The following is a 22296-nucleotide window of genomic DNA, read 5'->3' as shown; positions in this document are numbered from 1 at the left end:
AGTATGACAGAGTTTATAACACTTGTTTAGATTTTCAAATGGTTTTTATATTCCGTTAGAGAATGAAGTCGTTGTACCGGATCTGATGCTTCAATAACTATCAAATGAAAAACCTAAACGTAAAACGTAAATACAGATCGGAGCATGCTGCTTACGCATATGCTTTTTACATGTGACAGAAGAAGAACGAGGGTTGACGAATGGAGATTTGGGTAGGGGAAGCTTAGGGCAAGCGCACATGGCTAGAAAAATCTACGAGAGAAGCACGGCTTGGAAGTTAATCAAGAGACCCAATAAAAACTCTTCAATAACTTGTTTGAAATGAGACTGTGTGCGGGGAAGAAGCACGAACCTTAAAAGTAGGCGGACGGATAAGGCAGATGGATTGTGATGGGAAGCTTAGGGCAAGCACCCACGTCCAGCAATCTACGAGAGAAGTATGGCTTAGAAATTAATCGATTGTGTGCGGGTTAGAAGCACGAACCCTGGAAGTAGGAGACGGAGAAGAAGCACGAACCCTAGAAGCAAGCGACGAAGAAGGCAAATGAGTTGTGTTGTGGCTGAGGGAGTCGGAGCTTATTGAAATATAAAGGAGATGGGAGAGAGCAAGAGTATTAATGAGTGCTTTTTGTTTTATTTTTTATTCTGCAAAATGGAATGAATGCTGGTTGTAGATGGTGTGTGTGTATTCCGAGGTGTTATGGGGACACGAGATGTTTGACTCGTCCAGCTGCCTCCCATTATAGTTGTCCAGCTGTGCTGCGTCCGAGCGGAGTTTTTTACATGCCTATGCTGCCTCACATACTTTTTGCGAGGCACCGTTATACATGCTAAAAAGCATACTCCTGCTTCTGTGTTTTAATTTTTTAATCACATGTTTAATCAGATATGGTTGGGTGTGTCTTTAGGAGATGAACGGTGATGATGTTATTAGATGCACGATCGTTGTAGCAGGAGAGGCATGGTCGATACGTCGGGGGAGGCAAATTGAGGGGAGGCATGATGGTTCCTAATGAGAGGCACTTTTGTATCTGGAATGGAGTCACGGTTCATGACTCTGTTATTGCAATTTTTTTTCAAGCAGTTGTTGACCCAGGGAGCCACTGTTTTTATGTATGTTGGGTTCTGGCGGGAATATCTATGATAGCCCATAGTTATTTATATGTGAGAAGCATGGACATACATACAGATGCAGGTCCGTTGATATCACTGAGGTTTGTCTTTAAAGCAAAGTGGAGGCACGCGTGTGGCTTTTATGCTGGCCGAACCGTGCTTCTATTTTTCTTCAGTCCCCGTGTAGTATTTGTATGACAGGGTCATCTTGTTTGCTTCCTCTCATTGTTCTCTCGGTCAAAAGATGTGCTGGTGACCGATGGGATGGCTATTTATTGTTAGTATTCATTGTGCCAGATACCGTGCTAGAGTCAATCTAGGTGCTCCTCGATTACAGCGTGGCAGTCGTGACTTTTGAAGTGCATGGTTTCACGAGCTGCAGAAGCACAATCGTCCATTCACCGTTTCCTTAGCAATTAAATGGGCGCATGGTAGCTCAGCCGTCTCTCCCCAAAGGTTAAGTAGTGGTCTATTCCTGGAGGTTATCGCGTCTTATTCCCTCCAGAGAAGTGTAGGTAGCTCCTGTCATCCTCGACTTGTACGAGAAGCATAGTCAAACTCCATTGTTGTCTCAGCCTCGGTTCCATGGACGACTTCAGGAACACTACTGAGCGTCTCTCTATAGTTGCTGATGGTAATACTAAGCTCGATGTGTTGTACACCAATGAGCCCCACAAGGTGGAGGAGATTCTTACTCTCTATGAGGAATGGCTGCGTGAGGACAGGTACAAGTTTGTTGGTCTTGATCTGGAGTACACACGAGAGGATTATTTTGATCGTAGTAGAGAAGTTGCTGTTATGCAACTGGCGATGCGCAAGCATGTTCTTGTTTATCACTTGTGCAAGGCCAGGACGGAGTGCGTTGCTCTAAAGGATTTCCTTCAGAACAAAGGTATAATTTTTGCTAGTGTCGACGTCAGGAACGATAGGGATGTTCTCACAAATAGTTACCTCAAAATCCCAAGAGAGTGTCACATCGACCTTCAAGAGGAGCTCATGATCAAAGGAGGCAACCTAAGGGATTCAATGGCAGATTTGGCAGGAGCCGTCATAAAAAAATCTTACTTGAGTATGAAGTCGTCTTTTCCACAAGGTCTGCATGACTACTGGGAATGGAAGCCGCTTTCCCTTGAACACCTGAAATATGCGGCAACTGTAAGTGAAAATTTCGTATTTATATTTTTGTTTTATTGCAACAACAGTACTTTTTCCCCTTACCGTATATCTTCATTCTCATCCGCTTTTTATTTTAGGATGGGTATGTCAGCTACGAGCTCTACCGCCGAGTTCTTTCTATGAAGGACATGATGCATCCTCGTTGTCTTCCCGACCCCGGACGCCATTGATGCTTTTGAGCAGAACTGCAATTGAGTATAATTGTCCAGGTGGTGTGAGCAGAATGGATTCCTGGAAGACTTTCATTTCTTTTTTGTATAATTAATGAGTACTTTTAGTTCAATCCTATGGAGTATCGTTTCATGTTTTGTGAATATAATTTCTTATGTTTTTTCATGTTACAAGTTCATTGTTGACGTTTGCGCGAGTTCATGTATATTTAGAGAACCTGTTGAAGTGGCGCATATGTATTGTTTGGGAGAAGCGCGTTTTGTGTTTGGCTTTTATTCAGTGCCGTTTGATTGTGTTTGTATTGTTGTCTTTTACACGTTTGCACAAGAGAGGCACGTCTGCTAACGTACGAGGAAACATTTTTTTTTGCAATCATACGAGGCAACATTTTAGTTTCGTTTCTTTGTGTGCTTTAGGACCGTGCCTTGAGAATCCATTCATCCGTGTATGTTCAGGCTTCACTTCCGTGGCTTCTTTCCGTTTATGCATGTACATCCGTGAGACACGCCATGTGTGTAACATGCTGGTTTCATACGGCAGTTCCTCTTGACACTACGCATCCGTGCCTTTGCCACCACTCTTTTGTGCGTCCAGGTTGTTTGTACCCGTGCTTCGATAACTATGAGAAGCCGCAATTCCGTGTCTGTATACGCTGTAATTTGGTGTCTCCTGTACGTGCATTTGTGTGTCTCAGGCGTCATGCTGGCTGTGACTCTACGTGCCTCTGGTGCCAGTCCATGAGGGGACGCATATGTATTGTTTGGAGAAGCGTGTTTTCTGTTTGGCTTATATTCACCGCTGTTTGTTTGTGTTTGTATTGTTGTGTTTTACACATTCGCACAAGAGACGCACGTTTGGTAACGTACGAGGCAACATTTTTCAGTTTCCTGTCTTTGTGTTCTTCGGGACCGTTCCTCACGTGACACACACGATGTCTCTATGTGGTGGTGTCACACGGCAGTTTCTCTTCAGACTACACAACCGTGCCTCTGCCATCACTCTTTTGTGCGTTCAGGTGGTTTGTACCCGTGCCTCGAGAACGCCAATTTGATAGCTGTACCTGTGCGACAAAAGTCGTAATTCCGTGCCTGTATACGCTGCGGTTCTGTGCGTCCTATACCTGCATTTGCTTGTCTCGGGAGACACACTGGCTGTGACTCTACGTGCATGTGGTGCCAGATGCCTGTCCGTGAGGGGATGCGGTGGCTGTGACTCGTTGTGCCCGTGCTTCTACACGTCCTTGCCTCTAGTCACTTAAAAACTGTGGCTCTTTCACTTCTACCATTCATTCGCTGCTTGTATTTGATGTATCCTCATGTGATACACTTCACGTGTCTATGTGTCTGTGGTGTCACATGGCTGTCCCTCTTGAGAGTTTGCAACCGTGCCTCTCGAACAGAGCGTTCTTACCGATGCCTCTGCCACCTCTCCTTTTTGCATCCAGATGATTTGTATGCAGAGGATTTGTATTTGTGCCTCGATAATGCCAATTCGAAAACCGTGCTTGTGTGTCGGAGAAGCTGCAATTCCATGTCTATACGAAGAGGGTGTCTAGTCGTGGCTCGAGAATGTTAATTGCAAGGTTGTATTCGTGCCTTGCCAAGCCGAAGCACGTGCATGTAGAGGTTTCGTTTCCGTGCCTTTGTTGCCTGCATTCACGTGTTTACAGCGAGTTGCTGCCTGTATCTCTACGTGCCTGTGGTGATACCCGTGCCTGTGGAATAGACACATATGTGTGTCGTGCGCCTGCATACCCGTGCCTGATAGACACGTATGTGCGTGTTGTGCCTGCATACCCGGGCCTCACCTGAAACCAGCCTTGACTATCGAGGGACAGATGTTGTGAATCTAGCTAGATGAGGCACGGATGAGTTTTGGCCTTCGGATCTAAGGCGTACGGCTGGCTGTTTGTTTTCTTCATTGGATTCTTCCGTTGGTGGGTTTTTTTCAAAGGAGGAATTGATGACCGATGTGCCGGCTGTTCGATGTGACTATTCGGTGTGTCAGTTACCGTAAAATAAAGTTAGAGGCTCCTCGATTTCTCCACGGCATCAAATATTTGTGCACAGCCGTGACTTTATGAAGTGCATGGTTTTATGTGCTTCGGAAGCACAACCGTCTATTCACTGTTCCTAGTTCACACGTTAATGCGCATTGTAACTCAAAGGTCCCTCGCCAAGGTTAAATACCGGCCGTGTTTGTGAGGTTTCACGTCGTATTGTAGCCACAGAACATCAGTCAGTTCCCAGCCTCCTCGCCACTCCCCAACCTTGTCGCAGGGTCTTAGGAATCTCTATTGGCACCTTGCTGCTCGTTGCCATGGACGACTTTTTGAATACCACCGAGTACCATTCTATAGTTGCCGATGGTAACACGAAGCTCGACGTGTGGTACACCAACGAGCCTGGTAAGGTGGAGGAGATCATTCGCTTGTACGAGGACTGGTTGCGCGAGGAGAAGCACAAGTTTGTTGGTCTCGGCATGGAGTTCACGCGAAAGGATTTTTACGGGCGTAGAAAAGTTGATGCCATGCATCTGGCTATGCGGAATCATGTTTTGCTCTATCACTTCTGCAGGGCCAGGACGAAGTGCCCTGCCTTGAAGGATTTCCTTGAGAATAGAGGTATAACTTTCTCTAGTGTGGGCGTCAGGAATATTAGAGATGCTCTTTTTCAAGATTTCATCAGAATTCCAGAAGGGTACCATATCGACATCCAAGAGAAGTTTATGATCAAAGGCGGCAAAGAAAGGGACTCCATAGAGGACTTAGCAGGAGCCATCATTGACGAATCTTATTCGAAGCTGGAGTCATCTTTTCCAGAACTTCTTCGTCACTACTGGGATTGGAAGCCACTTAGATTTGATCACCTGAAATATGGAGCTACTGTAAGTGAAGATTTCATTTTTGTTAGTTTCTGCCTTTGTTGCTAGAACAGTACTTATTTTTTTTTTGTATATTCATGTTTTAATTTGATTTTCCTTTAGGAAGGGTACTAGCACATATGCCCGTGCGTTGCAACGGGGAAAATTGATGTTTTGCACAAGCATAATGTCCCACAGCATCGGATTCATTATGAAGAACATGTTGCAACACAGCATCGTCCTTCTACAAAATGAACATAAAAAAATATGTCGCAATTTAGTCCCACTGATTTCATTTAAATACAATTTTCTTTGTGGGGCGTAATGTCCCACTGATTTCATTTAAATACAATCCTTTTTAATGGCATTTAAGTATGATCCTTTCATTAATTACCATGAAGTCCTCGCCCGTTTTAGTCGGGAATCAAATCCTTCCTTTTCTAATTTAGTAGACCCAACACATTAAGGCCTATAAATCTTTTCTTTTAATTATCCTACCTCTTTGCCTCAAATCCTTCATCTAGAATTTATTAAGACCACAATCTTTCTAATAGTTATTCCACCAATTTACCCATAATCCTTGCTTTAATTAGCCACATTCGTTTACATGTTATATTTAAGCCCACAATCCTTCCTTTATTAGCTCATTCGCTTAATTAGCTCTCCCTAAACATGAGCCTTGGACCTCACCCTTCCCCATCTACAGGAACGAAGGGCGATTTGTGCGAACCCCGGGCTCTCCACCTCGCCGTTGCCGAATCGGCGGCTCCCTCGCCCTCCGCCGGACGCTCCGGCGGCGGGAGGACGGGGGAGGCCCGATTTGCAGTGTGTACATAGTGTAGGAGTGCCTAGGGAGCCAGCCGGTGGCGTCGTGGAGGCGGCGGTGCGACTGGATTGGCCTTTTGCAGGTGTTGGTCTCCCCTTCGACGATAAAGTTTCGATGGAGCTCCGCGGTGGACCAGCTCCTTTCTTTGTGCTCGCTTCTCGGTGGAGAGGCCGTGCACGGTTCCCCCATGCCAGAGATCGAGGGATGGCGATTCCGGCGGATGAAGATCTGGAGAAGGAAGGCGATGTTGAGCGGTGCGGCGACGACGACGGCCATGGGTGTAGGTCCTCAGGGACCGTTGATCGGAGACTTCCCGTTTCGCCCGGGGGCTGCTTCGATCCAAGGCGTCAGCGAGCAGCGGTGAACGGTGCGTCACCGGCTCGTCCACGGCGCCGGCGTAGTCGGGTTGCAGAGGGGCTTGGTTGTAATTTCCTTTTCTGTGTGGACCTTTCAGTAATTTGGCCATTTTAATATCAACTCCTTTTCTTGCAAAAAAATAAATAAACATGATGACTATCACTCGTATATTTAGAGTGAGTTGGGATTAGTAAATATGAAAGGTGCATAAGTCTTTGGTTGTTACATCTAAGAGATAGACACGAGATCTTGTGTTCAGTTCGTTGATTTATTTTGACCCAATTATTTTTCATGGTCTCTCTATGAAAGCCCATAAAAGGCCCATCAACATACAAGTAACTGGCCCAGATCGCTTAACGCGTGTAAACCAAACGTAAAGGACTAAACCAAACCAAGAATACCTATTCCCTTTAATAGTAGGTATGGATGTGAGCTATGAGCTATACCGCCGGTTTCTGTCGATGAGGGACATCCTGCATCATCGTTGTCTTCCTGATCTCAGATGGCGAGGTCGTTTCTGAGGAGTAGTCCAGGTGGAAGTGCTTGCATGATGGATTGTGTGATGAATTGGTTATTTGGTAGTTATTGTATGGGGTAGTATTACATAGACTGATGAATTTGCAATTGTGGTTGTTTTATTTTGAACTGAATGGAGTTGACTAGTTTGGAAATTTAAGTTTATTTTCGTTCCATTTTGTTTTCCTTGATTGGGTGCCTTCAAGAATATTTTCCTCTATGATTTGTTGCTATGAGTTGGTATAAGATGAGATGTATTAAGAGGAGCACTCAGATGTGCACTCTCGTGATTCTAGGCACCGCACAGTCGTTTGTTCAGGGAGGCATTGTTTTTGTTTTAGGCAAGGCATGCTCTAGTCTTATTAGTTTGCTAGCTTCTTCACTGACAGGTAGGGGCATTACTTTTCCTTTGTGTTTGTACTGTGTTTGGCACGGTTGTTTTTATATTGAATATATGGTTGTGGTTGTGTGTTTGAAATGGTTTTATGCAGAGCTTGAGTGTGTTTAAGATTCTTCAGATTTTCTCACTTTGATGTCTGTTTCAATATATGTTGTCTGTTTCAGTATATGTTCTTTGTTTTAGGCATGGTAATCCAGTTTGATACTTGCTATGGGAGTATTGTGTTATCAACGGTTGCGTTTCTGTCTTTCTATTACTGTGGTGGTACTTTGATTTTGAAAGGCATGACCGTGAAGGCATTGGATGCATTGTCGTATGTTTGGTAGAGGCGTTATCTTTCCTTTCGGTATTAAATTCGGAGAGGCACTGCGTTATGTTAGTATGAGTCACTGTCATGGTTGTATGTTCTGTAATATTTTCTAGTTATTCTGTTAGTGAAGTCACGGCTGTTTAGTTAGTGGAGGCATGTGCTATGTTATGTTGAGTCAGAGTTCTGTCTGTTGTTCGCAAATGCTTTCTCTTACACGTTCGCTCGAAGAGGCACGTCTACGATGTTACTCAAAGGCATGGTCGTGCCTTTCTTTCGAAACGTTTGCTTTCACTTATTTGCTGAGAGAGACTCGTCATTGAAACTTGTGAGGTCACGGACCTTTTATAGTTGAAGTCATGGTCGTTCTTCTGTTTTGGTATTTTTTCAGTTTAGTCGTCTATCACAGAGGATGGTTCTTATTTCGTTAACTTGAGTCACGGTCGTGTTTCCATGACTCATTTGGCTTGGGGAGGGACCGGTGTTAAGCTATAGAGAGGGGACGGTCCTGTGTTAACTGGTGGCGCACTTGTGTGTGTCAGCTTAGTTGTCCGTGGTTAGAGAGGCACGTTCTATGTGGACAAGAGGCATGACAGTGCCTCTGTGATCCGGATTACTGGAGGTGAGTCATTTAGCTCCTTCGTTAGATGCTTATGTATTGATAGTGTTTTTCCTCTGTGTTTCAATTGTTTCTTTTATTATGTCTTATTGAAGTGAGTGGGCTTCTAGTGCAAGGAAGTGATGTGTTGAATATCATGTTTAGAACTTTTGGAAAAAAATATGATTTCTTATTTGTAAATGTTTGCTGTTCAGGAATTTAAGACTTGACCATTTGAATGCACAACTGTGTTTAACGGTATCCATAGCAGATATCTTGGACGGACACAAAAATAGGTGAAACATTGTTGTGATTACATGAGTCGATATGGCTGGCTGAAACAATGTTCGGATGGCTCTAGCTAAATTAAGGCTAATTTAAGCAGTATTCATCTTTTTCCAACTCTTCTTCTTTCGCGCCGGATATTGTACTTGTCGAGGACGATGCTCAGTGCCTCAAATATATGTCCCGTGTTGTGGTTGGATGTTATCATTTTGTAAGTTAGTTGTTCTCTCATCGGTTTCACATGGATCTGCAAACACATAACCGTGCAAATTAATAAAATTTATTGCAAAACTTAATGTTCAGCTGGCTTGGATGAACGTATGTTGATGTGTTGTCAATGAGAGTGAACTTACATTATTGATAAAAAATGAATTATTATTCATATTAATGAGCGACATCAAATGCATGGTGTAAATAGCACTGTCATCCCTGAAAATTGAGAGCATTAATGTCTGTGATTAGATGGTGAACAGTAGTTATGGGATGTGTAGTGGAACAAAAATATGCATGGTTTAAATGAGGTAGAGCTATAGATAAAAGAAACTTACTCTCTGTCTGAGTTACATACACTCTGCACAGGTTTGACATGAAAGGAGGCCATGGTGTGAGGATAGTTGTTGTAAGCAGAATGGTAAGCTCTCTTGAAGTTTTCGATGACAATGTCCGAGTGTTCCTTTATACCGTCGCAATTGATATAAGGACATAGAATTTCGAAGCGACGCATTGCAAGATTCACGATGATGAGGTAGGTAAAATGTGGATCGTTTCTCACAGGTATGAAGACGTAAAACAATTGACAGGGAATAATATCATTGTAACAAGAAAAACTTGTAGAATCAAAGACGAACACTGGGCAGATAGAGTGAGTAGGGTGAACTCACGATGTTACATTTGTTGGGCAGTCTGTACTCAATAGTTTTTTCCACAATCTGTTCCTTGAGTAGTTCTGTGCTTGCTCCTAGAACTTTAAATTTATCCTGCAGAAAATTGTAGCCGTGTCACTCAGTGTGGTAGTAGTAGTAACTGTGGTTTGTTATTATTATTTATGAGAAGGAAGAACTTACAGAAGCGTCCATGTACATTATATGCTTGTGCACAAATGCTGGCGTTGCGTAGAATTGTTCTTTCATTAGCAACGCTGAGTAAGCATCGACCACAAATGAGTGGATATATCCGTATACCTTCATTGACAAACCTAAAGTTCGATGATCGGCCCAACGTCGATCGACGGAGAATATCCTCTTGCTGTAAAAAAAGCAAATGAATTTTAAATCATAAGATTTTCTTTTTAAAGATAAGATGAAACGATTAGCATTATTAAATGATGGGACCAAAACTTTACTGTAACAGGAACAATGAATTCATTACCTTTCATTTTGCTTGGCACCTGGCGTATTGTCGACGATTGTTTCATACACTTCTTTCTCCTCGTTTGTGGAATCTCTTATTTCCAAAAGTTGGCAGTGATCTTGATGGTCATTCCCTTGGTCAGTGAATCGAGTCTGTTCTAGCTCAGAATGATGTTGGTGAGGCTAGAAGACATGACCACCGGAGTTCAATTGACCATTACTAATTTGCAGACGACCCTCATTATGATTATTGTTTCTTTGGAACATTAGGCGTTGTGGTTGGTGCTGCATGCGCAGTTCTAATGTTCTGACTGTTGGATTACCGGTTGAGCTTGAAGGAATATCTGTTGGAAAATGCTGGAGAGTATGGCCGGAATACTGCATGCTGTTGAACTGTTGTTGCAAGGCACTGTAAGTTTTCCCATTAGACCCGCCTCTGTGTGGTTGCTGATTGTTCTGCTCTTGAGGTTGGCGTTGTTGGCACCGTGTAGTGCTGTTATTCTGAGCATCATTGTGTTGGGGGTAGTGGGCATCACGGACAGTGGGTTGTTGCTGGTACTGCTTGAGACTTTGGTTGTTCCACGCATATGGTGAGCGCTGGCTTTTGTTTGAACCGTCGTTATTCTGAGCACCAGGATGTCGATAGAAGTGGTTTTTGATACTAGGAGCTGGTTGGTTGTAGTGTTGCGACAAGGGAGTTGCTGGTAAACTTTGTGACAAGACAGTTTGAGTTAAACCTGTAGAGTATGACGTATCAAAGACCTGTGTGGGGGTGGCTACCGCCTGACATTGATCCTGATCTGCTGGGTATAGGTGGCTCTGGATAGTTAGAAAGGGAAGATCTAGCTGACGAGCTTGAATTATTGACCAAGTGTGAGACAGTATCAGGTTGGCATTGTTGTGGTGCTACTTGGTTATGAAAGGATTGTTTCTTTTTTTGTTCAATGACTCTGTCAAGTTGTTCATAGATAGATGGGCCAGACCATATTTGATCATCATTAATGAATCCACAATTAAGGAGGCTTCTGTGGTTGTCAGCTTGTAGAGACTGGTTGTTTGCAATTTCTGTTGAATTATGTGGAGGCTCCAGTATCCTAACTCTTTTCATAGGAGGCGCTGTACTCTTGTTACCCGGATCTTCTGACTGCTTTAAGGACCTCTTGTGAGGTGCCATTTGTGGTTCCGGTTCTGGCGGATGTGCGCTTGTGGTAATAGGGACGCTGTCTTTGGGATCAATAGGTGGTTGCTTCGTACACTGTTCATGTTCTTCTGCAATGTTATTGTCTTCTGCATTGACAAATGGTGCAGCAACCAGTGGAGCATCACTAGTGGATGGAATTGCTTTTCCCGTGCCCAGTGCTAAGCTAGAACCGTTGGCAGAATCACTGGGGACTTGTACTGTAGGAGGAAGGGAGGAAGTAGCTCTTGTGCGTTCTGTTTCAGCAATGTTCTTCTCGTCACTCAAAGTTGAAACAAGATGGACCTTATCTTCCTGTAGCGAAGAAGAATGTTGTACAGTGACATTGTTTGATTTTTGTGCAGGCTGGGATACAATGAGGCTTTTTGTGTTGGTTGAAGAGTTGTTGTGAGCGCTGTCAGAACCGCTAGACCGTGCAGTAGTTGGTGACGTTTTCCCAACATGATAAACAGGTTCTCCAAGTGTATCTGCTGGGATTGGATCAGTCAGTAATTGTTTGTCAACCGCAGAGTGCGAGGCTGATGTTTCTGTTGCAGTAGGTTTTGCTGTTTCCTCGAGTTTTTCCAGTGGGTTTGTCAGAGAGTTGTGGTCTGCGGATCCTCCAGCAGATTTTTGGGTTTCAATCGGTACCGAACACTCAGATGAATTTGCACTTGTCATTATAATTGCCCCGCTCTCGAGCATCTCGGTTGTTGACATGAAGGGCTCATGGACCGGCAAGCCATCAAGGCAGTTGTGCAGATGGTTATGAACTTTGTCCAGATGAATCTTGGCTTGTTCATCAATGTCCTCTTTGTTGTGGTCGATCCTGTTCACTTCCAGTAGCAACTTAATCTGGGTTGATGATTTTAGGTGTGAAGATAGACGAATTTGGGACTGCTCTTTTTCGTACGGATTCTGGGATTCTGGGTCAGGGGTATCGCAGCAACCCTTTAAATTTTCCAGGGAGTATGATGTGGCGTGAAGGACACTGGTTGAGCCACTGCTGGAAGAACTTTGACTGCTTGTCGTGCTAGAACTTGGAAGCGTAGAATATGATGAAGGGAGCGATGAAAAAGTTTCTTTTTCATTTGAGTTGTCCTGTTGCAAGTTACAATAAACGCCCTGGTCTCTGGTCTTGGTTTCTTTTGCACTAAGATCCCTACCAAGTGAAAGGAGCTTCTCCAATTTCTGCTCGAGAACTGGTTGAAACCGCGAGAAAAGTTCTGTGTACATTTCATTGATAACTTTGGCAATTTTCATCTTGGCCTGGAATTGAAAGAAAAACCATTAGATATTATTAACACTGAGAATGAAAAGAAGTTATTAATACCGAAAATGAAAAATATCTTGTGAACTACTGTACGTTGTGTCAATAATTGCAGAAAGGGCATGGAATAATGTGCGCAGAAGGACACATGGTGTGCTGCGGGAAGCGCAGCTAACAAAGTCCATGAATCATGGTGAACACATTCCTTGAAAGAGCGCAGTCGACCTACCTTACGAAGCATGGTTGATCTCCCGTCGTAGGGAAGCAGTGTTACAATTAACACAAAGGCACAGCTGACGTACTATAGGAAGCACTTCTTTGTTTAACACAAAGGCACAGTTAACGTATTATAGGAAGCAATTGTAGTTTTAACACAAAAAGCACGGATGACGTACTATAGGGAGCACTTCTATATTTAATACAAAGGCACAGTTAACGTCCTATAGGAAGTACCTGTATTTTTAACAGAAAAGCACAGGTAACGTACTATAGGGAGCACTTCTATATTTAACGCAAAGGCACAACTAACGTATTATAGGAAGCACTTCTAGTTTTAACACAAAATTACAGCTAACGTACTATAGGAAGCACTATTATTTTTAACGCAAAAGCACGGGTAACGTATTATATGAAAGCACTTCTTGTTTTAACACAAAAGCACAGCTAACGTACTATACGAAGCACTATTAGTTCTAACGCAAAGGCATGGCTAACGTATTATAGGAAGCACTTCTAGTTTTGACACCAAAACACAGCCAACGTACTATAGGAGGCACTTGTATATCTAACACAAATGTGCAGTTAATGTAGTATAGGAAGCACTTTTATACTTAACACAAAAGCACGGTTAACGTATTATAGGAAGCAGTTCTGGTTTTAACTCAAAAGCACGGATAACGTCCTATGGGAAGCACTTGTGGTTTTAACACAAAGGCACAGATAACGTCCTATAGGAAGCACTTTTATATTTAACACAAAAGCACAACTAACGTAGTATAGCACTTCTATATCTAACACAAAAGGGCAGCTAACGTCCTATAGGAAGCACTTGTGGTTTTAACACAAATGCGCAGTTAACATAGTATAGGAAGCACTTTTATATTTAACACAAAAAGCACAGCTAACGTACTATAGAAAGCACTTCTGTTTTTAACACAAAAGCACAGCTAACGTATTATAGAAAGCACTTCTATATTTAACACAAAAGTACGGCTAACGTCCTATAGGAAGAACTTCTGGTTTTAACATAAAGGCACAACTAAGGTACTATAGGAAGCACTTTTATATTTAACACAAAAGCACAGCTAACGTACTATAGGAAGCACTTCTGTTTTTAACACAGAAGCACAACTAACGTCCTATAGGAAGCACTTCTGGTTTTAACACAAAAGCACAGCTAACGTAGTATATGAAACTATCTGGATGAACACAATAGGACATGTATCTGTTTCATAAAAACTTAGGGAACATCATTTCAAACATAAAATCATGTGCAGAAGCTAGAAATCACTTACGGAACAAAGTTTTTCTTGAGGCACAAATTCTTCTATGTATGCTTCTAGTCTGGGACTCATTTGGAAAAATGGCGCCTGAAAGCCAGGCGGTGGTTGGAAAGGTGTGCGCCTAATGTCTTTCAGCTATCATGTGGAAGGAAAAAATTACAGTCAAGTCAAGTTAATATATGGCAGCTAAGTCATTATGTTGAGTCGAAAAGTTCGCCAAATGAAAATGATGAAAAGTTGACTCACCGTGTGTTTCCCAAAAATTCCGTCCTCCGTTGACAGGCTGTCTATGTTAGCATAATTCTTAATGGCCTCTGTGTCCCACATGACAAGTCTTGCAGGAGTGTCAGGTTCCAGGTCCATAATCTTCGTATCCAGGTACTCAAAATACGTTATCTGCAAGTGAGGAAGAGGTAAAATTTAATCATGTTCTTGTAGCTGCTTGTGGGTATAAAGAAGTGTACAAGTGAGTGAACGAACCACTGATATCAGGAGGCAGCCACACAGGGCGCCTGTGAATCCTTTGTCCTTGAAGGTCTGGAGTGATGTCACCAGTTTCTCTGTGGCAGCATTCTACCAATCACATGATGATATGTTACTTGCTGGTCCTTCTAGAGCGGCTAAATAGTCGGGGCTAACGCAATCATATGTCATTGGGCATAGAAATACCGCTGTTGCAAACATCACGAAAACCCGTTGAAACACTTCTCCTATCAGCTCTAGGGTTATGAGATCAGTTAACTCTCTGATGTTTGGAGCATGCCCAACACACCGAGTTTCAGACTTAACCTGACATCTGAAAGCTTCTGAGCATTTTCTAGGGATAATGTGCCCGCCCAGTGGAATTCCTAAGATCCGGTGCATGGTGTACGACTTGATAAGGAATCTGTATCCACTAGGCAGTATGAAACACCTTGAAGGGTAATCAAAATAGCGGACAAGCCAGCGAACAAAACACATTGGAAGCTCGCGACAACACAGATCTAGTAGGTACCCAAAACCAATATCTCTGACTAGCTGTTTTTGTGGTTCTGTTAGCTTTTCACAGACAGAAATGAATTTCTGGAAGCTAAGTTTTGTGCTGAATTCTTCTTTGTATTCACCCATTGCAGCCGCTCTGCGGACAGAGATAAGAAATGACCTTTAGCAAATTTATTGTTGAACCACATGCTTTTTCTGGCAGAAGCTTACATATAAACGCCGAGTCGGCAAAACAGAGATAAATATTTAAGCCGTGATTAAAAATGCAGCTAGAAATGAGAGGCATTGATTTCCAAAGAAATTTCAACAACACACGCGAGATGCATGATAAAAAACACCTACTTCGAGGCAGCAAGCTGCTTCTTTGTCCTGTACTCCTCAACAAGCTTTTTGTGCGCTACATGTTTTAACTCGATCCTTAGTCTATCTGTCTCTAGTTGGTCATGAACCATGAAATCTTGGGTGACAATCTCCGTGCCATCGACAGACTGAGACTGAGTCTCCGACAGCTGTGGGGTGGAATCCATCTCATCGAACTCTACATAAGAGGTCATGAGACGTCATCGTTATCAGGTCAGCTATGTAAGACAGTTGTTAGCAGTCCATGTGAGACTATCATCAACAGGCTGGTTAGCTAAGACGGGTTCTAACTCTGAGTTAGTAACTGCTTTGCAAAAACGGACGTAAATCCTTTGGATCTCTGCTATAGATTGCGGATCTATACAAATAATTTGACCTGTCTCTAGTTGGTTAGCTAAAACGAGTGCTTAAGTTTTGCATGGCTGGAGATATAACTCAAGTTAGCAAAACCACGGTGCAAGCATGCAGTTTGCATGGTTAAAGTGAGGTTAGCCGAGTCCTAATTTTAAATCCATAACCCCTCTGCTGTTAAGATGGCGCAACAGTTTGAGCACGGACCAGCTGAAGATAATTGGATGCGGAACCGATATTCAAATCGCGCCCCACCCGCTGTGTTGCGCACATGCAGTGTGTACGCAGCCCCCGGAATTGCTAGCACCGGTATTTTTTTTGTTCAAACGTTGAATTAGTGGCATAATCATGGTGAGAATGCAATGGATTACCTGAACAGGAGATCCACGGCGAGTGAGATGAAGGAGACCAATAATTTTCAGTGACGAGTGAACTCTGCGGAGGGATCAGGATTGGCTTTCCTTTGGAGAGCTTGCCTATCGCCACCGATGCTAGATGGAGAGAGATCTGGAACTCATCTGTGGACGACCCCACAAGTTAGTCAAATACTTGGAGGAACTATTTGAGAGCCCACATGTCAGTATGAGCTTGAAGTCCACCTACCACATTTTCACACCTCAGATGGAGGTACTCCTCGTAGGACTCATATAAGGCCGACCCCACAAGTTAGTGAGAGACTTAGAGGAATTAGTAACTGAGAGCCCACTTGTCAGTGTCGTGGACGGTCAAGTGAAGTCGACCTACCACATCTCGTCACGCCCAAAAAACATGCCCATCTCTCATGCGTCGCAAAACTCACCCCACCTATCAGGTTATTCTTCTCCTGCACGCAAAAAACGAAGTAGCCTCTCTCTTTCTTTCTCTCTCTCTCTCTCCCTCTGTGTTTCTCTTTTCTCTCTCTCCGAGATTCAAAATCATTGAAGGGGATCCCTCCACAATTTAGAAAGGTGTGACTTCCGAACAATCAGCGCATAAGATTTGGCAATCAAAGGTTAGTAAAAAATTTATCAACGCACCTTTTGCGTGGCGATTCCTGATACACGAGATTCAATTCGTTGATGAATTTGTTGTGGTCGGGATTCATATAATAAAACTGTTTAGTTTTACACTATAGCTTTGATTTTAATTTGTTTTTTGTTTTTATCCTCTCGTCCTTGTAATACGAGGTTGTTACTTTTGTTAGGTTTCATGGTTATCTTTGTGTTAAGTGTTGCACAAGCAAATTAGCATGAGAGGATCTCACTTTGGTTGAGGTTGTAGTTTAATGAAAAATTAATATATTAATATATTTATATTTGTTAATTACATAGAACTAAAAATATATCTCTGTTGATAACGAGTTCGAAAAGTTTTAACACTGATACTGCAGGTTTATAACCTTTATATTTTTTACGTCTCTTTTTCAAGGCAGATTTTCAGGAGTGCGTCATCTGGTCAGGACAACAGGGACGGTCGGTATTTGAACGACATCGGCAAGGATTATGGGAGGCAGGTAATAGTAAGACAGTTGAACATTAGTGTTTGGTCTTTTATTCCTAGGACGTTTGCTGTCATGGTGTCACCACTGAGAACACCAAATAGTAGATCATTAACAACAACAAAAATGATTTATATATCCTGGATGAATGCTGTAATATCTGTTTATCATGTGCATCTACTTTGCAGTTGAGTATCGAGAGGTGGAAGAAAAAAAATTACTACAAAACGAGAAGAAGATCAAGGATGCAGATGCTGTCAAACACGCACATGCCATGCGGGCTGGAATAATTGGAGTCAAGAGTGAGATACAAGTTCTTGGCAAACGCCCCAACCAGGAGCATGGTGTGCAACAGACACCTGCCAAGAGGAGCATTCTAAGCAGCATAGACTCCTATAAGCAGATTGTCCAGGTAACGACGAAAATTTCAAACGCTGGTTTTAACGTATGTGGAACTTTTAGTCGCACGTGCCTCTAATTATTTTTTGGTTTGAAGACACAGATGCCCACAAAGGTGCAGAGCGGGCGTTGTGACGGCCCAGCGTTTGTAGGCGGTCATAATGAAGAGGTGCAGGGTAACAGAATTTCCTTTGATGCAAGCAGAAGGATCATTGGCAACAAAAGCATTGGTGTTCAAGGATTCGGTACGGTTTGCACATGCAAGAAGAGCCTAATGACAAAATCAAACATAGGAGCAATAAGCTCTACCATACAGCAGAATCAGAAAGCAATACAGGTGACAGCATATACGAACGTGCAACAACATTTAAAGCAAATGTATATTTTTTGTGAGCAATTTTTTCTTTGTTTTCGTCTGGTATATTTAAATTGCAGTATCTTCCACACGTAGGTGTACGAGGAAGGAAGCAAGTATTGCGGTAGTCCACGAATTGATGAAAACATAAGGCAAGGTCCTTTGAAAGGATCACCTGTGGCGTTCAACATGAGGGGTCCTTCCAAAGGATCTCTGATGGCATTCAAAATTGTCAGTGAAATCACCAATGCACGGAGGTTGTCGCCAATGGGAAAACAAAGGTGACGTCAGAACTATCCTTTTTCAATTCAACACACAAACAGTTTTATGGGAGAACATGGTAATGTGGAAAACAGGAGGACGGCTATCTGTCTTGTACGGCTGTATGTGCAGTTGTTATTTTATATAGGTTGTTGTTGTGCGTCTCCGGTTGTATGGTGTAAACAGAAGCACATCTATGCCTCTTTGTGCAGATGTGTGTGTAGCATGGTCACATTCGTGATGTGCATAGTGCCTCTGGTGTACTGCTTATACTCGGTGAAGAGGCACGGGTCTGGTTTTGGTATACCAGATGAGCTCTGATGAGTCATATAAATCTTTTGTTTAGAAATTAAAAAAATGCATATGCTGCTTTGGATATCTAATTTTGTTTCTTGCCATGTGTTCAGGTTTGGCAGAGGGGATAACAGATGAGGGGAAGAAATGTCATAGTTCTCCATCCATTTCGAAGGAAACGCAACGTTCACAGCAGCAAGTAGCGTACAGCGCCAGCATGGATTGCATGGTAGAAGCAGCACAGTCCCTTGGTTGCTCGAGTGCCAGAGAAACAGGGAGTAGCATTGCACAATCCAACATTGGAGAGGCAGGCTCATTTATGGATTTGGCCATGGCATGCAGAAATGATTCTGCTGTGCGTGACAAACAACAGAGTAGCAGCAGCTCCGCTGTAAGTGGACCTGTGGCTGGTGATGAGATTGATGTCGTCAGAAGTGAATGCGACCAGACGAACGAAGACACGGTAGACAACATCATCATGGCACCACCGACCATTGTAGAGAAAGAAATGGATGACATGTTTAAAGATTTCATATACCCAACGATTCAGGAGGTCACCGAAGCGGTCGAACCAGAAGGTGGTATGGTATTCAGATCATTGGATGAGTGCTTTTTCTTTTTCTGCAGATATGCTAGAAAGGTTGGGTTTGCTGCCAAACGATCAACGAGCAGAAGATCGACATATGATCAGTAGCTTGACAAGCAGGTTTTTCAGTGCACCAAGGAAGGGCAGAATAAAACAACTGAGAGACATGTTAAGGAGAGAAGGAGCAACTGCTTGATCCGGACAAGCTGCCCAGTCCAAATAACAGCCAAGAGGGATACAGATAGGAGGAAATGGTATCTGAAGAATGTGCATCTAGAGCACAACCACGAGCTTCACCCATCTGATTGGATGCTGAAGTTCATGAGATGCTATAAGAAGATGACACCTCAGGAGAAATTATTTATACAAGTGTTGCAGAAGGTGAGGTTAGAACCAAGGAAGGTTATGCAGATTTTTGCTGCCATGGGGAAATCGAGGAGAGAAATTATGTTCGACACGATTGACATAAGCAACATTGCATGCCGAGACAGGGCTGGAGAGTGTGGCACTGATATCGCAGACACCATGAAACTGTTTGCTGATATGCAGAGGCGGAGGTTGGGATTCCACCATGTGGAAGAGACAGAGAACAATGTAGTGCGCAGCCTGTTCTGGACAGACTCCTTGTGTAAGATGAATTATGATCTATATGGAGATTTTGTGTCTTTTGACACCACATTCTCTACGAATATATATGGCTTGCCATTTGCACCAATTATAGGTGTCGACAACCACGGGTCGACCGTCCTATTTGGAGTAGGCCTTTTGAAGGATGAGAAAATAGGGTCATTCAAGTGGCTCCTAAGCATGTTTGTCGAGGCAATGGGAGGTAAAGGGACAAAATACATAATTACAGACCAGGACCAGGCGATGAAGGCTGCAATAAAGGAAGCTCTTCCGAGGACGAGGCACATGTTCTGCTGGTGGCATATTAGGAAGAACCCGAAGGAAAATAATGCAGCAGTGTTTGCGCAGCACCTAGGGATGTCTGATGATATATTTCGAATCGTCAAAAAATCACTAGATCAAGACGAGTTTGAGCGTGCCTGGAAAGCAGCAATTTCTCTGCACAAGGCGGAAGGCAACAAACATCTAAACACGCTATGGGAACTCCGAAATTTTTGGGTGCCGGCCTACTTCAAGGACTGTTTCTATCCTTTCTCGTCAACAACCACTCGCAATGAGAGTACAAATTCGATGTGGAAGGATTACGTCGACCACAAGGACACTATAAAAAGGTTTGTCGTTGCGTATCACACGATTCAGCAAAATTGCCTCGCCACGCTTGACAAGAAAAGATACCGAACAGAAGAGAAGGCGCCATCACTAGAGATGGGTTTTCCGATTGAAAGAAAAGCAAGTCAAGTATACACGAATGAAGTTTTCAGGAAATTCCAGTTGGAGCTACGGAACCGGACTTACTTCAAGTGCTCTGATCTGGCAAAGGGGAGGCAGTATTTTAAAAAAAAGATTATTGATCCTGGAGATAAAGTGTGGAGACCTTATCCCGACGAGGAATTTGACAGGTCTGAGTTCAGGGTAGACGTGGATGAGCAAAAAGAAATATACAGTTGCAGCTGCAAGAAAATGAGTAGGGATGGCATTCAGTGCTGCCATGTGCTTAAGGTGATGGACCAAACAGGCATGATCGATCAACTTCCAAAATCCTTTGTCATCCCTAGATGGACCAGGAATCTATCAGAGAGTGTGAAAGTTCTGTCTACAAGTCAAGGTGATAGCATGACCATACAAGACAATGTAACTATGAGATTCGGCCCCGCTTACGCTGAGTTGTCGGATATCTGTTCAAATGCATGTAGAAAAGAGGAGGCATACCGTGTGCTACGTGAGTGTACGGTAGATATGAAAATAAAAGTCATGGCGGCACTTGCCGAGGAACCAGACACAGGCATTCTTGTCGAAACTCTCAAGAACCCTCCCATGAGTGGCTCAAAGGGTACGAAAAAAGGAGATCGAATCAAAGCTGGTTCTGAGAACAAAGGAAAAGGCTACAAAGCCGCAACCAAGTGCGGCCGTTGTCGAGAAAAGGGTCACAGGAAAACAAACTGTCTGGATAACCCAGAAGTGCAGGAGAGGATGAGGATTGAAGAGGAAAAGAGGAAATCGCAGCAGGAGAAGAGGGCAAGGTCAATGAAATGGCCGACAACACCGACAACACCATCGAGGACATCAAACGGCTCAGGACAATGCACTCCAAGCCCAGGAGGAAGACGTCAGACACCAGCAATTCCAACGACCCCACTGACAGCAGGGAGCATTTACCAAAGTCTTGCATCTACGCCAGAATCAAACATCACAAAAGCCAGGCACACAGAATGCGTGCAGGGAAGCCCGGGACAAGGCACGGAATCTGCGCAGTCCATTTTCAGATAGGAAAGGTTTGAGTGGAGACTTTTTGGTACCGGAGAACAGTAAGAATAGAAAAATTAAAAGGTAATAATGCAGCTTAAACAGGACATGAGAAAAAAATAGTGATGACCGCAATCTTTCGCTTTATTTTTATGTATGAATATTAATTTTACAGGTAAATAGGTTGAATAGCTACGCAGAAGGGTGGGTTTGCACAAGGGTCAAGAAGGAAGAATGGATTGTTGAACATTCAAAAACAAGGCCGCACGTGGAGCGATGAAATAGAAAGAAATTGGTGGGGATTGTTTATTTTCTTGTGTTGTGGTTCTAAGAACGTGTTATAAGTTAATTTGCTGCAGTTATAGAAACAAAACCAATTTAAATAAGAACGCCTTTTGCTTCTTTATGTATTTTTTACTCAGCGGACGAAAATATCAGAGGCACATGTTTCCTTGTTATTTTCCGCAGCCGCGTCGGTTTCTGAACGTGGATGTTGTAGGCATACAAGCTTGCTTCTTTGCTGCGTGACAGAGAGATAAAATTAACCTAAGGGCACAGGCAGCCACGGCCATGCCACCGCTGAGTGTTCAACCGTGACTCTCACGGTTGCATGGTCACGCCTGCCGTTATGGAACGAAAATGTTTTTAAGCACAGAATCTCGGTCGTGCTTCTGGGGCTGCATAACCGTGGCTTTCGTGGTAACTGTGCCTCGCCTGTTCTAACGCATGTTCTTTCTGTTATGAATGCATGACTGTAAGTAGTTCAAATAACCGTGCTTGCGATGTGTGTCCAACCGTGCCTCATGTGCCTTCACGCGGTGCTTCTGTGATGCAAAGGTTTCAAACACAATGGGTCACGGTTGTGGTTGCGTTTCTGTTTTACAAATGGATATAGTGCCTGGCAGTAGGTTCACAGCATTTGCTGTTGCTACTAAGGCACGTGGAATCATGGC

At 43.3% G+C, this 22296-nt stretch overlaps 2 protein-coding genes and 1 pseudogene across 2 annotated transcripts; all 3 read left to right on the top strand.

The window, feature by feature from the left end:
• Positions 1-1698: 1698 nt before the first annotated feature.
• On the top strand, positions 1699-2459 carry LOC147986637 (uncharacterized). Its single transcript, XM_087542094.1, has 2 exons — positions 1699-2268; positions 2367-2459. The coding sequence occupies exons 1-2, from the start codon at positions 1699-1701 to the stop codon at positions 2457-2459; spliced, it is 663 nt and encodes a 220-aa protein (XP_087398220.1).
• A 2320-nt stretch (positions 2460-4779) lies between these two features.
• LOC147986636 (uncharacterized) lies at positions 4780-5457 on the top strand. Its single transcript, XM_087542093.1, has 3 exons — positions 4780-4925; positions 5037-5346; positions 5446-5457. The coding sequence occupies exons 1-3, from the start codon at positions 4780-4782 to the stop codon at positions 5455-5457; spliced, it is 468 nt and encodes a 155-aa protein (XP_087398219.1).
• A 10765-nt stretch (positions 5458-16222) lies between these two features.
• LOC147986635 (uncharacterized) lies at positions 16223-21367 on the top strand (annotated as a pseudogene).
• The last annotated feature ends 929 nt before the right edge of the window (positions 21368-22296 follow it).

This window comes from Triticum urartu, chromosome 2A, assembly GCF_056163025.1.
Source record: "Triticum urartu cultivar PI428250 chromosome 2A, HENAU_Tu73, whole genome shotgun sequence".
Taxonomy (NCBI): Eukaryota; Viridiplantae; Streptophyta; class Magnoliopsida; order Poales; family Poaceae; genus Triticum; species Triticum urartu.
Note: the sequence above shows the minus strand (reverse complement) of the source record. Positions and strands in the feature narration are given on the sequence as shown.

What these genes read in the sequence shown, in the direction of transcription:
- LOC147986637 (XM_087542094.1), top strand. Translation starts at nt 1,699, where the DNA reads ATGGACGACTTCAGGAACACTACTGAGCGTCTCTCTATAGTTGCTGAT. An exon ending in ACCTGAAATATGCGGCAACT is followed by an intron (nt 2,269 to 2,366) that starts GTAAGTGAAAAT and finishes TTTTTATTTTAG; the next exon opens with GATGGGTATGTCAGCTACGA.
- LOC147986636 (XM_087542093.1), top strand. Translation starts at nt 4,780, where the DNA reads ATGGACGACTTTTTGAATACCACCGAGTACCATTCTATAGTTGCCGAT. An exon ending in TTGCGCGAGGAGAAGCACAA is followed by an intron (nt 4,926 to 5,036) that starts GTTTGTTGGTCT and finishes TCACTTCTGCAG; the next exon opens with GGCCAGGACGAAGTGCCCTG.